General features: G+C 56.9%; 1 protein-coding gene across 1 annotated transcript in view; it reads right to left on the reverse strand.

Annotated features, from left to right (window-relative positions):
* RIN3 (Ras and Rab interactor 3) overlaps positions 1 to 12,990 on the reverse strand; it is a 118,133-nt gene extending 105,143 nt beyond the window's left edge. The window contains exon 1 of the mRNA XM_012738572.3: positions 12,633 to 12,990. Coding sequence (XP_012594026.2) covers positions 12,633 to 12,676 — 44 coding nt within the window. The 5' untranslated portion in view covers positions 12,677 to 12,990. The remainder of the gene's footprint in view (positions 1 to 12,632) is intronic.
* Between the last annotated feature and the right edge of the window lie 249 nt (positions 12,991 to 13,239).

Raw genomic sequence — 13,239 nt, forward strand, 5'->3', positions numbered from 1 at the left:
TTCATTGACATTGAACTCACAGCAACAGGACTGACTCGTGCCTGACCGGCGCTTGCCTAATGCACGTTTTCTCTGTAAGGCACGCTGCAGCCTTCCGCACTTAGGAACCCTAGACAGCCCTTGAGCACTCTACTTGGGGGCCATTTTAAACAGCGAAACCGCAACAACTAAAAAATCACAAAATGCAATACACATGACACAAAAGGACATGAACCCTGGTCTCAGGGCAGGCTGTCCATCACCCTGGGGGCTGCTGTGGCTTTTGAACTGGAACCCACCACCCCGCCCCCCTCGGAGCCCGGGCCAGGCATCAGTTCTCCACCCACCCTCCTCGGCCAGCTCCTATCCGGGACAGAGGATGTATTTGGCCCCGGGGAGAAGAGAACATTTGTAGCAGCTGCAGGGGAGCCTCTGCCAGCCCCAAAACTTGGGGGTGTCCCAAGAGCCATTCACCTGCGCCTCCCCCCATCGTGTCATGAGCAGATCACGAAGCCATAAATCTTGATGACGTGCCTACTGTGCGTGGGCTGCTGTATCACACGCTGCCTTGCACAGCGCCTGGCACACAGTAGGGCCTGCACCTCCACGCTGCGTGAACAGAGGAAACAATGATCAGAGAGGGCAAGGAGCCAGCCCAAAGTTTCACAGCAAATCAGGGCAGAACCGAGTCGGGGGCCCTGGCCCCCCAGTTCCCAGATAAGGATGCTGTCTATGGCCTCATAGGGCCACACGAGGCACCACAGAGTGGCTCACTGTCAAAGGGGTGAGTGGAGTGGACAAGAGGGAGGGGAGCCAGGGCCCCGGGAGACCATGGGAAACTGCACATTTATTGAACGCCTACCAAGTGCCCAGCTGTTTGTGCTCCTTATGTACATTAGCTCATAATACAATGACAACTGCATGAGGAGCTATCATTACCCTCATTTCACAGGCGAGGGAAGTGAGGCAGAGAGTGGAGGGTAAACCCTGACAGTTTCCTCCAGGGCCCACGCCCCCGGCCACTACACCCTCCTGTCCCACCTCCCAGGGGCCACATGTCCAGACAGCCATGTGGAGCCACAACAGCTGCCCTCCTGGGGGGCAGAGAACTGCGGGAGGGAGGGAAGACAGGCGCGTCCTCGCCTGCATGGCGCACACCCACCCAGCCACCCACCCAACCGCGGGTTTTCCCCTTTCCGCCTCAGCGCATGGCAGCGAGCCCACCTGTCCCCACCTATGTGACTCCACTGATAAAAAAGTCCACATGCACACGTTTGTAGCGCTTTCATTTGTAATCGCCCAAAACTGGACACAACCCACATGGGCCTCAGTGGGGGCAGTGGATAAACAGACTGGCGCGTCCAAACCATGAAAGAGTCTCAGCGACAAAGGGGAACAGCCAAGAGTCACGTGACAATGCAGACAGACCTCAGACGCGTTGAGCTAAGGGAACGAAGCCAGACACAAGGTGACACACTGCATGATTCCATTCGGGTGACGCTCTCGAAAAGGCGGAACCTGAGGATGGGGCAGAAATGAGTGACTGCCAGCGTCTGGGGCGGGGGCACGGCTGACGACAATGGGCACAGGGGACTTTCGGAAGGTGACGGATCGCTCTGTCCGATTACGGTGACGGTTGCATGACTGTCTACCTTTGTCAAGACGTGCAGAAATGTACACTAATGAGGGTGAATTTCACTTCATGTGCATTAGTTTGTTATGGGTTGAATTGTGTCCCCTCCAAAACATGAAGTCCTAACCCCCAACACTGCAGAATGCAACATTTGGAAATAGGGCTGTTGCAGAATAATCCCCAAGGATTGCTGGGGCCACCAGAAGCTGGGAGGAGGTGAGGAAGGCTGCCCTGGCCCTGCAGAGGTGGGGTGGGAGGGCTGGGCCAGGTGTACCTCTGGATTTTCTGGGCACATCCTCTGCTCCTAGCGCCATCACCCCTCACTCAGCTGCCCACCCTACTTCTCAGACTTTCACAGCTCACAGCCCCCTAATCATGCTGCAGGCCTCCCAGCAGGCCCCTTCCCTTCTCCCAGGGGCCTCTGTCCTGGGCAACTCCTCCCCATCCCTCTCCCTGGCATTGACCTGCCGAATATTCATTCCACAAACATTCTCCACGCCCTGCGCCAGGTCCTCCTTCCCAGCCCTTGTAACCCTCGCTCAGCAAGAGTGTTCTCTCATGAGCCCTCTGTGTCCCTAAGGTGCTGATCTGGCAATGACATTCCCACGCCCCACGAGGAGTCACTGTCCTTGCTGATGGAAGCTTCCAGTTTAATGGGGCCACAGGCAGAGAATAAGCTGCTACAGGCAGGAGGAGCAAGGCTTTGAGTGTGCGGATGGCTCTTCTGCTGCCCGGGGTCCCTGGTAGCCCATACAGTGCCTCTGTATAAACTAGAAAAAGGTGCTTCTTGCTCCCCATGGGTGCAGGCCAACTCCCACCCCCATCCCCACCTCCCCCACACGCCTGTCATGACACAAAGCTTGGCAAGAGAGTGACATTTCAGCCCCCACCTGCCTTTCTCTCAGCCAGGTGCGCTGGAACAGTGAACAACCCGCACAATGGTACACGACAGCCCCACAGGCCCGGGGAAGGCTTCTTGCAAGAGGGAGAGGTGGGGCAGGAAACAGCTCAATAGCTCCCCAAGGCTAGAGAGGGAGGTGACCAGTGAAGGCCAATGTGCCCATTCCCCACTCCTGGGGCCGTGTGCAAAGCAGCGGCCTGGGCGCCTGCACGGAGCCTTGGAAAGAGCCTGGGTCCTGCCGTGAGGCCTCGGGGAAACCACTGCCCCTCTCGGAGCCACAGACTCATCTGCAAGCCGGGCGGGATTAAGGGGTCTCCAGAGCAATGCCAAGCTCCAATGCCTGAAGACGTGAGAGCCGGGGGTGGGGGCTGCTTTGGCCGGTGGCAGCCAGACCCCTGACTGTCCTTCAAACCACTTCATGGGGCACTCGCCCAGCTTCTCAAGATGGCTAAGTCCCAGGCCATACTTGGGGCGTCTCAGACACAGCCCTGAGGGCCTCCCCACGTCCAGGGAGTGATGCTGGGCTGTCTTAGAGCAGCTCCACGCCCGCTCTTACGGGCTCAAATAAGCCTGTGAGACCTGATTCCTGTCCCTGGAAAGAGGAAGTCAAGCCCTAGCCATTTCAGGACAAGCCTTTCCCAGGGCTGGGCAAAGAGGCAAGGTGACCACCGCAGACCCCCAGTGGCCAGCGGTCAGCGCAGCGCCAGCGTGGCTGCCCAGCACACGCTCACTAAAGGGACAGTGAATGAATGAGTGGGCGGCGGCAGCTGGCAAGACGCGGGCACCGCCGAGACGGGCCTGGGGCCTCTGCCGTGCCTGTGAGCTGGGAGCCCGGCCCTCAGAAGAAGCCGCAGAACCCTGGCACAGGGAAACCTGCCCCAGGAGAGTTCTGGAACGGAAGCACAGACAAGAGCTGAGGCTGAGCCGAGAGTCGCGGCCGCCTTGATCAGCAGATCCAGCCCTGCCAACGCACAAGGGTTCCGGAGTCAGAAACACAAACCAGAATAAACAGTCAGAGGCGTCGGTGAAATCTAAAACTCATACACACTTAATACGAAAAAAATGCTCGCAATCTAGTCCTTGAGACAACGGCCTTAGTCAGCGTGAAACTGCCTCTCCTCTCTCCTCCTCTTCCTCCCTCCCTCCACTGAGAAACGACGACTCGCAGGGAACCCTGCAAAGCACCTTGCTATTTCTGGCATATAATCCAGTGCTATGTGATAGGAGATATAAAACTCTCTGTGTTCGTTAGGATTAACTTTGTCTGTAAGTGATAGAATATCTAAAATAACAGAGATTTAAACAAGATAGATATGTATATTCCTCTCATATAAAATATTGGGTAAGCAATCCAGAGCTAGAATGATGCTCCAAAATGTTTGGAAGCCTTATTATATTATTCCACCCGGCGTAGCTTCTACTTTTACATTCAGCTCAGAGTCCAAGATGGCTGCTTCAACTCTGGCCATCACGTCTGCATTCCAGGCAACGAGAGAGGGGAAAAGTGAGAATGACATACCCCACTCACTTTAAGGGTATCTCCAAGCAAACTGTACTCTCTACTTATATCTCTCTGTGCTGAACTTAAATCACATGGCCACATCTAGCTGCAAGGAAACTGGGAAATCTTCAGCTAAAACTTACACCCAGCTAAAACTCAGAGGCCAATCATGCTTCACTCTTGAACTCAAAGACTCCAGGATGGTGACAGATATCAAGGAAGTGGTTCCCAAACCCTAGACCCATGGACGTTTTCAGCAACTTAATTTAAAACAGAGGGGACTTAGGGGACTTAGGGGTCTGGCACAGCGGCTCACCCCTATAATCCCAACTAGCACTTTGGGAGGCCAAGGCAGGAGTACTGCTTGAGCCCAGGAGTTTGAGGCCAGCCTGGGCAACATAGCAAGACCCCCATCTCTACAAAAAATTAAAAAATTAGCTGGGCATGGTGGTGTGTGCCTGTAGTCCCTGTAGCTACTTAGGATATTGAGGCGGGAGGATTGCTTGAGCCCAGGAGTTCAAGGTTACAGTGAGCTATTATTGCACCACTGCACTCCAGCCTAAGTAACCAAACAAGACCCTTGTTTTGTAACAAAAAAAAAAAAAAAAAAAAAAGAGGGAACTTGGAAAGAAGTCAACACAGGCATACGAATAAGCCAGCTCTGACCATTAAAATGATCATATGATAAGGCCACGGAAGATGGCAGGTTGGTAACATATGGCCACAACACAGCACACAGAAATGTATACAGGAAGTAACACTCAGTGAAAAAAGAAACACAAATTAACATGTGCTCGGACTGGGTGCAGATTCAAAGAGATAAAAGCATTTGATGCTTTAAATTTCACTATTTTTGTGTTTCTGTGTGTGAAGTTTTTAAGTATGCAATAAAAATATTTTTTGGAACAATCAACAGCACATGCATGCACACACATGCGCACGCACACACCACATACACACAGTGATAGCCTCCCCCCGCCCGCCTGCCCCCCTGCTGGTCTCACAACCCAAAGAGATAATAAGAACGTCAGCTCAGGTAACCTGACAGCAAGCCTGGGAGGCAGAGACCGGTCGACACTCGAGTTAGAGAGGAGGAGGAAGATGGTTCTGGCAGGTTCAGGTTCAGGGTTTTGGCCCGGGTCACCCAACCACTAAGCGGGAGAGCAGCCCTGTGGTCTTCACCACCACTGTAAATGTCAGACTTGCCCACCTGCAGCCAAGTGGACCCCAACCCCTTTCCAGGCCCATTGCACACAGAACCCTGCCCTGCCCCCACACTCATCCTTTCCCCCTTCCCACCCGGTGCATCTTTCCTCTGCGGAATACCCTTTTTTGCATATGCCTGATTGCAGCGGTTAAGAGCCCACGCATCCTTTAAGACCCAATTCAAATGCCACCTCTGCCAGGAAGTCCTCCCTGCTCACCACAGCCAAGTGTTCTAGAGCCTCAGCACTTTTTGGTACAGTGCCCTGCATGTTCATTATGTGCATATTTCTCTTATTTTTCCTACTGGATAAACTGGAAACTCCTAGATGTCCAAGTAAATAGATGGGTGGATGGGTAGATGGATGGACGGACGGGTAGATGGGTGGATACGTAAATGGAAGGATGGCGGATAGATGGATAGGTGGGTGTGTGTAAGGACGGTTAGGAGGACGGGTGAAGATAAATGAGGAAGACATTCACTGGGAGAAGAATCCCTGAATATACTTTATTTTTTATTTTTATTTTTTTTTGAGACAAAGTCTCGCTTTGTTGCCCAGGCTAGAGTGAGTGCCGTGGCGTCAGCCTAGCTCACAGCAACCTCAAACTCCTGGGCTCAGGCAATCCTGCTGCCTCAGCCTCCCGAGTAGCTGGGACTACAGGCACGCGCCACCATGCCCGGCTGATTTATATATATATATATATTAGTTGGCCAATTAATTTCTTTTCTATTTATAGTAGAGACGGGGTCTCGCTCTTGCTCAGGCTGGTTTCGAACTCCTGACCTCGAGCAATCCGCCCGCCTCAGCCTCCCAGAGTGCTAGGATTACAGGTGTGAGCCACCGCGCCCGGCTGAATATACTTTAAATGGATGCTCTGTCAAAAATGTCAGGACCAGAAAGCAGCACAACAAATGCTGTCACCAGGTGCTGCCTGCAGAGCCCTAAGTCCTTGCTGTGAACCGCGACATCCCTAGAGGAATCCACATCATCAGTCTCCGGCACTGACTGAGAGTAAGGAAGCTGGGGTCACGGAGGTTAGGGAAAGGGTCCCCCTTGAATTCGTTCTTGACAGCTTGACCCTTTAACCAGAGACCATCAGAGTGTGGGTTTCAGGTGCAAAGCCCTTCAGGTGGGTGCAGCAGCGCACTTACTGACCCAGGGGACGATTTAGCCCTGGCGACCGTGGAGGAGGGGAAGGCTTCTGTTCTCTGCCACCGTTGGTGCCCTCTGCTGCTTGTGGGCTGGCCTGGCCTCCCCGCCTCCAGCTTGACTTTCAGGAAGCAGGCTCTTGCACCGGCCCCCGAGTCCTGGTGTCCAATGCCAGCTCTTGGCTTTGTTAGAGACCCCCAGGGTCTGTGGCAAAACGGGGGCCACCTTCCCAGGGGAAGCACCCTTTGGGGCAGCCCCTCGCTGCTGGCCCTGCTCGCTTGCCCCTGCCTCTCCTGGAATCTCTGGGGCCTCGCCCTGCAGGCTGGCGCCATCACACCATAGGATGTGGCCTGAGTGCACGCCGCCACTGCACATACAGAACACGGGCCTTGACCGCAACCACCCCCCAGGAGGCCGTTTCTCCTGAAGGGGAACCGGCTCTCACAGCAGGGTGGAGCAGTTCTATCAGACGAGTAATGGGTGGGGCGGGGGTGGCCCCAGGAATTACTGGCGAGATGGGGCTCAGCAGCCACTTTCAAAGCTCCTGACACCAGCCTTGTTCCTGTGTTGGGGCGGCCCCCTCCACCCCTACCCCTGTGGGGAGGAGCCCTGCTGAGGCTGCACAGGAGAGCGAAAGGTGGACACTATGGCAGCTTCCAGACTCTTCCAGAAAGGCCCTTCGGCTGCCACGTGGGCACCAAGCTGAGGAAGGGCTCCTCAGCCTACGCAGCCCTCTGTTCTCCTTCAAGGCCACGCTGGCGGGCGGGAAGGACTGGCTTCACTGTGTAGCACTGTGTTTGGGGGAGGGAGGCACACAGGGTCCCTGCCACCCCCACCTGCACAGGGACCAGCCGGCTCCCCAGGGCACAGGCCACGGCCAAGCAGGGAGCCCTTCCCTCCGCCTGGGCACGGGACTCACCCCTCCCTGGGTGGGGCCGCCCCTCAGACCTCATCCCTCCCAGCCCTGGCGGGCAGGCTTCACTGACAGCTGCTAAGGCCAGGGACCGCCGGGCTGCCTGCCATGTCCTAGCCATCTCCACGGCTTCCACAGGTGACAGTCGCCCATGCTCCACCTCACCAATCCGGCCACACTCGACAGGCCTCTCCAACCCACCCAACGGCTCAGACACTGTCCCAGCTCGCCGTGCAGCTAGCACAGGCTACCAGGAAGCCTAGGCCTCGCCCCGGGGTGGGTTCCAAAAACTGACTATACTTAGTTTTTTTTTTTTTGTTTTTTGTTTTTTGGGTTTTTTTTTGTCAAAATAAACCAGAGCAATGAAGAAAACATTTCCTCCAGGCACATGGTCAGGGTAATGACCCTGAAGTCTCATTTATAGGTTTTTGTTTCTTATGCATGCATATACCGCATGTTCTAGACTGTTCCATAGGCTGCCCTTCCAGCTATCAGAAGGAAGAAGGGCTCCCTCATCTCCAGTGGGCACTTCAATCCCCCGAACTCCAGTTTTACTCTAGGACACAGCTTCTGCTGCCTGTTGGCCAGTAATTTGGGGAATTACTGAATGTCAGACCAAGCAGAGACCTTAGAGATTACAGAGCTCGTTTCTCAGATGGAGAGACTGAGGACCAGGGAGAAGAGGGGACTTGATTCCTAGAATGAAATCCCAAAACATGAGGGGACAGGACCCTAGAGAAATCCCCTAGCCCTACTGATATCCTGCAACATGCAAGTCCCCGAGCTTCTTCCAAATCAGCAAACGACAGCTCTGCCCAGGAATAGACAGTTTGGCAGCCTTGGCTGATACACACGCACACACGTGCACAACAACACCCATATTTTCCTAGTTTCTCAGTGGTCCAGAGACCTGCAATTGGGACTCACGGACACAGCCAGGGTTCCCCCAGAACCTGCACGGCCAGCTGACCTCCATTCCTCCAGCTGGGGACACAGCACCCATTCATGCTCCAGAGTGGCTTCTCCTTCCCCATCCTCTGTTCCGGAGAACACCTCTGGGAAAGATAAGATGAAGGGACAGGGGCTAAGCAGGGTCCCTATCCATTCCCTGGGTGGCCTCCTCCTTCCAGACTAGGGAGGGGTGTGGTGGCCTTGGGGGGGTCACCACCTGCTGCAGAGTGGAGCTGGGCTCCTCACCCCAGTCCTGGGCCTCCTGCCTGGGCCTCCCCCTGTGGTCTGGGCTGTCTTGTAAAAACCTCCAGAAGTTTAGGTGCTCCGGGACACAAAAGAGAAAGCTGTGCAGTGATTTTTACAATCCAATTCAGTGTGTTATCATCCTCAAGCATTTACTGAGTGCCAGCTGTATGCAGAGCACAAAGATATGGAACTAAAAGGCCTGATGCCTTTCTTTGCAAGTTTATAATCTAAGTAGGAAGACACGATATTAAAGATGTTTTGGTCTCTCTAAAATGGCTAGGAAAACAAGCGGTTCAAGTGAAAAAGGGGACGAGTATTCAAAAAGGAGGAATCCCTGTGAGCTGGCATGGATGGAAGGCTTCATGGAGGAAGTGGGCCCTTTGCAAAGCACAGAAGCAACATCCCAGGCAGAAGGAACCTCATGGGCAAAGGCGCGAGGCTACGGGCAGCGAGTTCTGCGTGTTGGGGACACAGAACAGTGCAGCTGTGTGATGGCCCTCAGCAGGGCTGGGCCGGGGCATGGAGGGCAGGGCTTCCCTGGGAGGCTTTTAAATAGGAGTGCGTGGCACCTGAGGGTGATTAGGGGGACATGCTGCTTTCCCTGCGTTCTAGCAAGAACCACGCCACCAGAATGCCTCACTGGAGGGAGGGCTGGAGGGGAGATCAACCTGAGAAAGCCATTAAAGTTGTGATTTTCATCTTCTGCTCCAATTCATGTTTCAGACACCCCTGGGGGGCAGGGGCAGTTTGACTGCCTGGTTCTCAGAATAAACCGCAGGTTTGAGGTAATAGTTCTATTTGCCTTCTGTTCTCGCAAACCCGGTTACCTGGTAAGCTCGGAAAAGCAGCGTGCATCATCCACTCCCGGGTTCTGTAGGGCGCACGCTCTCCCTCCCCAGCCCTGCCCCACGCTTTCTCATGGTGAAGCCTTAGCTTGGGCACTTCTCTCCTCATCTGCCACTGCCTAGACGACATGATCTCGCCATGACAGGTGGAATCTTCCAGGGGGGAGAGAGGGACAGAATTTGTGGTGATCAGTCACCCGTTTCCTTCTCTCTGCTCTGGCGCTGGGCTGGGAGCAGGCACTGTAGACTCCATGGACTGCCTCAGACTCTCGTCTGCAAAATGGAACTCGAGGGAGGCCTGAGGGGACGGTGAGGGTCTGGGGTGTCCTCTCTCAAATATGACATCTCTCTCTGCTTCTAGCAGAGAACAATTCCTGGTGGGTTTCCATTTTTGATTTCTGGATCTCTTGGGTTAAAATGCAGGTGCCTCGGGGCATTTTAAGCTTTTCACATTTGCTGCTTTGGTGGAGATCACTAAACCAGGACCCAGGCCCAGGGTAGAGAGGCACCAGGGGGAAGGGACATAGAAAGGAGGGCCACAGGGGTAAATGTATGTGCTGAGACTCTCTCACCCCGAGCAGACCCTGTACCCCTAGCTGCTTCTCAGAGGGTGTGCTGGGGCTTTGGGGGACCCAGGACTGCAGGCCTGAGCTGGGGGAGTAACCCTTTGCTGCCCATGTGCCAGAGTCTCTGTTAGGGGCTGGAAGGGTCTCCCAGCTGGGAGCATTAGCCCCTGAAAGCAAGGGAGCCCAGGTCAGGGAGCAGAGCCAGAGCTGCAAGCTGGGATGCTGAGTTCATCCCTGGCTCTGCTCTGGGTGGGCTCCACGCTGGAAGAGACCCTGTCTCAGCCCGGAGTGGGTGGGTGCTCTCAAGGCTTCAGCAGGACCCCTGTATTATAACAGACCCAAGGCTCAGAGACTTGAGTTCCACCTCCAGCTCCCAGGACATCGGGGAGGACGCTTCCTCTTTCTGGGTCTCCCGTTTCCTCATTGTTAAGTGGAGGCTTGGATTAGGTCAGCGATAGCCACATCTTTCCAACAGTGGAATCCTTTTTCAAATGCAATCTTAAGCAGACCCTCAATACATCAAACACACGAAAATGCCACTGGTCTGCTTGCCAGGGTAGGCCAGTGCGGGGCTGCCTGCCAGGCCTCTCCCAAACCCTGAAAGCGACCGGCTCGAGTGAATTCTGAGAGGACCCATTCTCAGGTGACTCCGCACAGCTCGGCATCTGTCCCTGGAGTGCCGGCCCCCTGGCAGTCACAGCCTTACCAGGGTCACCCTTGACTCTTTCTCTCCCATCTCACCGCCAATCCATCAGCAGATCCTTCCCGCCCTTGGGAACCCTTCCAACACAAAAGGTCCCCCAAAATAAAGCAATAGTTTTAACAACAAACCAATATTCATCTAGCGCTGGGATGTACCCTGTTCTACGCAGGCCCGTGCCGGCATGTTGGCCCCAAGCTGCCTGTGGGCAGCTGCTTAACTAAGCACTCGGCCAATCCTCATATGAGTCTATGAAGTCAGCATCATTCTTGTCCCAATTTATAGATGAGACAGGGGCCAGGTCACATGCCCAAGGTTACACAGCCGGCAACTGGAGGGATCACAGCCAACAAGTGATGGCAATAATGGTAATAATAATAACTATTGAAGGTTTCCCCTGTGGGCCAACCTGCTAAACTCACTCTGTGCAATTTAATCCTCAAAACAACTACAAAGAGCAGTTACTATTACTTATCCTCATTTTATGGATAAGTAAACTGAGGCACAGAGAAGCTAAGTAACTGGCCCAGTAATGAACAAAGAAAGGCAAGAGGAAGTGGGTCAGGCCAGGTCATCCCTGGGGAAAAGGGAAGTAGGTGAGGTCAGGGCCCTGGCCCCTCACCTCCCCTTCCTCCCGGAGGAACTCCTGGCCAGCTCCACTCTGCACTCTTGGGTGTGGCAGACACTTGGCCCTGGTGGGGGTGTTCCCCAGAGGAATTCCCACCCGGATGGCGTTTATCTCTGCAGAGTTACTTTCAAGGAAAAGCAACCAGCGTCCAGAATTTCCGGGCTGTGGTGGGAGAAGGCGGTGACATTCTGATCCAGAAGCGCCTCAGCGCCCCTCCAAGCCCCTCCCAGCTGAGCAGGAGCCAGCCCCCCTCCAGCTGCCCCCCAAGGCCCAATCCGGGACTGCACAAGATGGCTCAACTCTCCTGTTTTACAGAGCAGAGAACTGAGGGCCTGGGAGATGAGGTCACACAGCTAGGCCAGGCAGCGGCGGGGTGTCCATCACCGGAGCAGGCCCGGGACTTTTAAACCAGAAGGCTGGGATGGCTCCCCCAGGCGCGCCCTTAAAGGCTCTGACAGGCTTTCCCAGGAATCCGCCTCTGCCCTGGCGCCTACTCAGCACCTGATGCTTCCCGGGCGCCCTCTGGGCTGGGAGGACCTTCTCCCCGACCTGCCGAGCTGTCGTGAGGGGTGGGTGGGGCAGGTGAGGAGGTTGGGGAGCCGGGGCCGGACGGTGGAGTGAAGGGTATGAAACTAGACCCGAGGGACATCCCCCGAAGCCCCTTTCCAAACCATTCGGCTTCACGCACTCCAAGCTGCACCTTCTCCCCCGAAAACCCCACAGTCTGTGCGCAGCCCGTGTGCCCTAGACCCTCCCCAAGCACCAGGCTCGCCAAAGGCCAGTCCGAAGGTCACTGTCCCTGGCCAGGCCAGAGGGGTGGGGGAGGGGATCCAGGTGGGCCCTCGGTCCAAGCGGGCGGGTCAGCTGCAGGGCCGAGGGCGCCCGAAGTTGCGGGGACCCGGGTCTCCCACCCTAAGCCCGGCGGGACCCAGAGCCCAAGGGAGCGCAGCGGGACTCGGGCAGAGCGGCGGGTGCAGCAGGCTGGCGGGGCCGGGACCGCGTGTGTTTGCATCCAAAGTTCAGGAGCCTAGGGAGGCGGCCGTGTCCACGCGAGCAGCCCCGGCTCTGACAGGTAGAGACGCATCCCTGGCAACCCGCCCGCCCAGACGCCAAAGTGTGCGCTGGTTTTCCAGCGAGGAATGTCTGGCCTTAAAAGTTCAGCTAAGTCGTCGGGTCCTGCAGAGTCATCAGGGCCGCCCCCTTCCCTGCAGAACCCGGGTCTGGCCCTGGCCGCGGCGGTGGGGGCTGGGGGGCGGGTCCGTTTCAGCCGACACCGCGAGGTCCCGGGGACAGAGGTCCCTCCCGGAGCTCCTAGGGCTCTGGGGGCCGGGGAGCTGCAGCGGGGCAAGCTGGGCGCCGGCCGAGCGGGGCGGGGAGGGATCCCAGGGAGGGAGGGGGCGTCCGCCCCGACTTACCCCGCGGGGTCCGCGCGCGCGGGCGCCCCGGCCGGTCGGATCATGCCGCCGGCAGCTCCGCGACGGTGGAGGAGGGGCTCAGGCGCGGGCCCGCGCGGAACGCGGAGTCCCCGGCGCCCGCATGCCCCGGCGCTGGCCCTCGGGAAGGGCCCGGGCGGGCGCCGCCGCCGCCCCGCGCCGAGTGGGGAAGCCGCCGCCGCGCTCTGGGGCGCTCGCTCCCTTCAACTTCCTGTATCGGAGCGAGCGGGACTTTCAGGAAGAGGCTGGCCTTGGTGGTCAAGGCTTTTTTTGTCAAAAGCCATTTGGCGTCGGCTCGCGGCCCGGAGCCCTCCTGGGGCACACGGAAGCCCGGCGGCCGCGCCCCCGGGGCCGGGCCTGGCGGCGGGCGGTGCCGCACCGGGCGCTCCGCGGGCGCCCAGCCTCCGGTGCCGCCTCCGCGGGCCGGGGCCCTGGCGCGGGCGGCCCGGGGGCGCCCCCGGGGGAAACTGAGGGAAGTCTCCAACGTGGCACAGGGCTCCGTGGGAAGGAAGGCGCTCTCCGCTCCTGCCCGCAGCGACCGCGGGCCGGCAGGTGGGGCGGCCCAGAGCTCTCCGCGCAGCGAGCCACC

This window comes from Microcebus murinus, chromosome 6 (assembly GCF_040939455.1).
Source record: "Microcebus murinus isolate Inina chromosome 6, M.murinus_Inina_mat1.0, whole genome shotgun sequence".
NCBI classification, from domain to species: Eukaryota; Metazoa; Chordata; class Mammalia; order Primates; family Cheirogaleidae; genus Microcebus; species Microcebus murinus.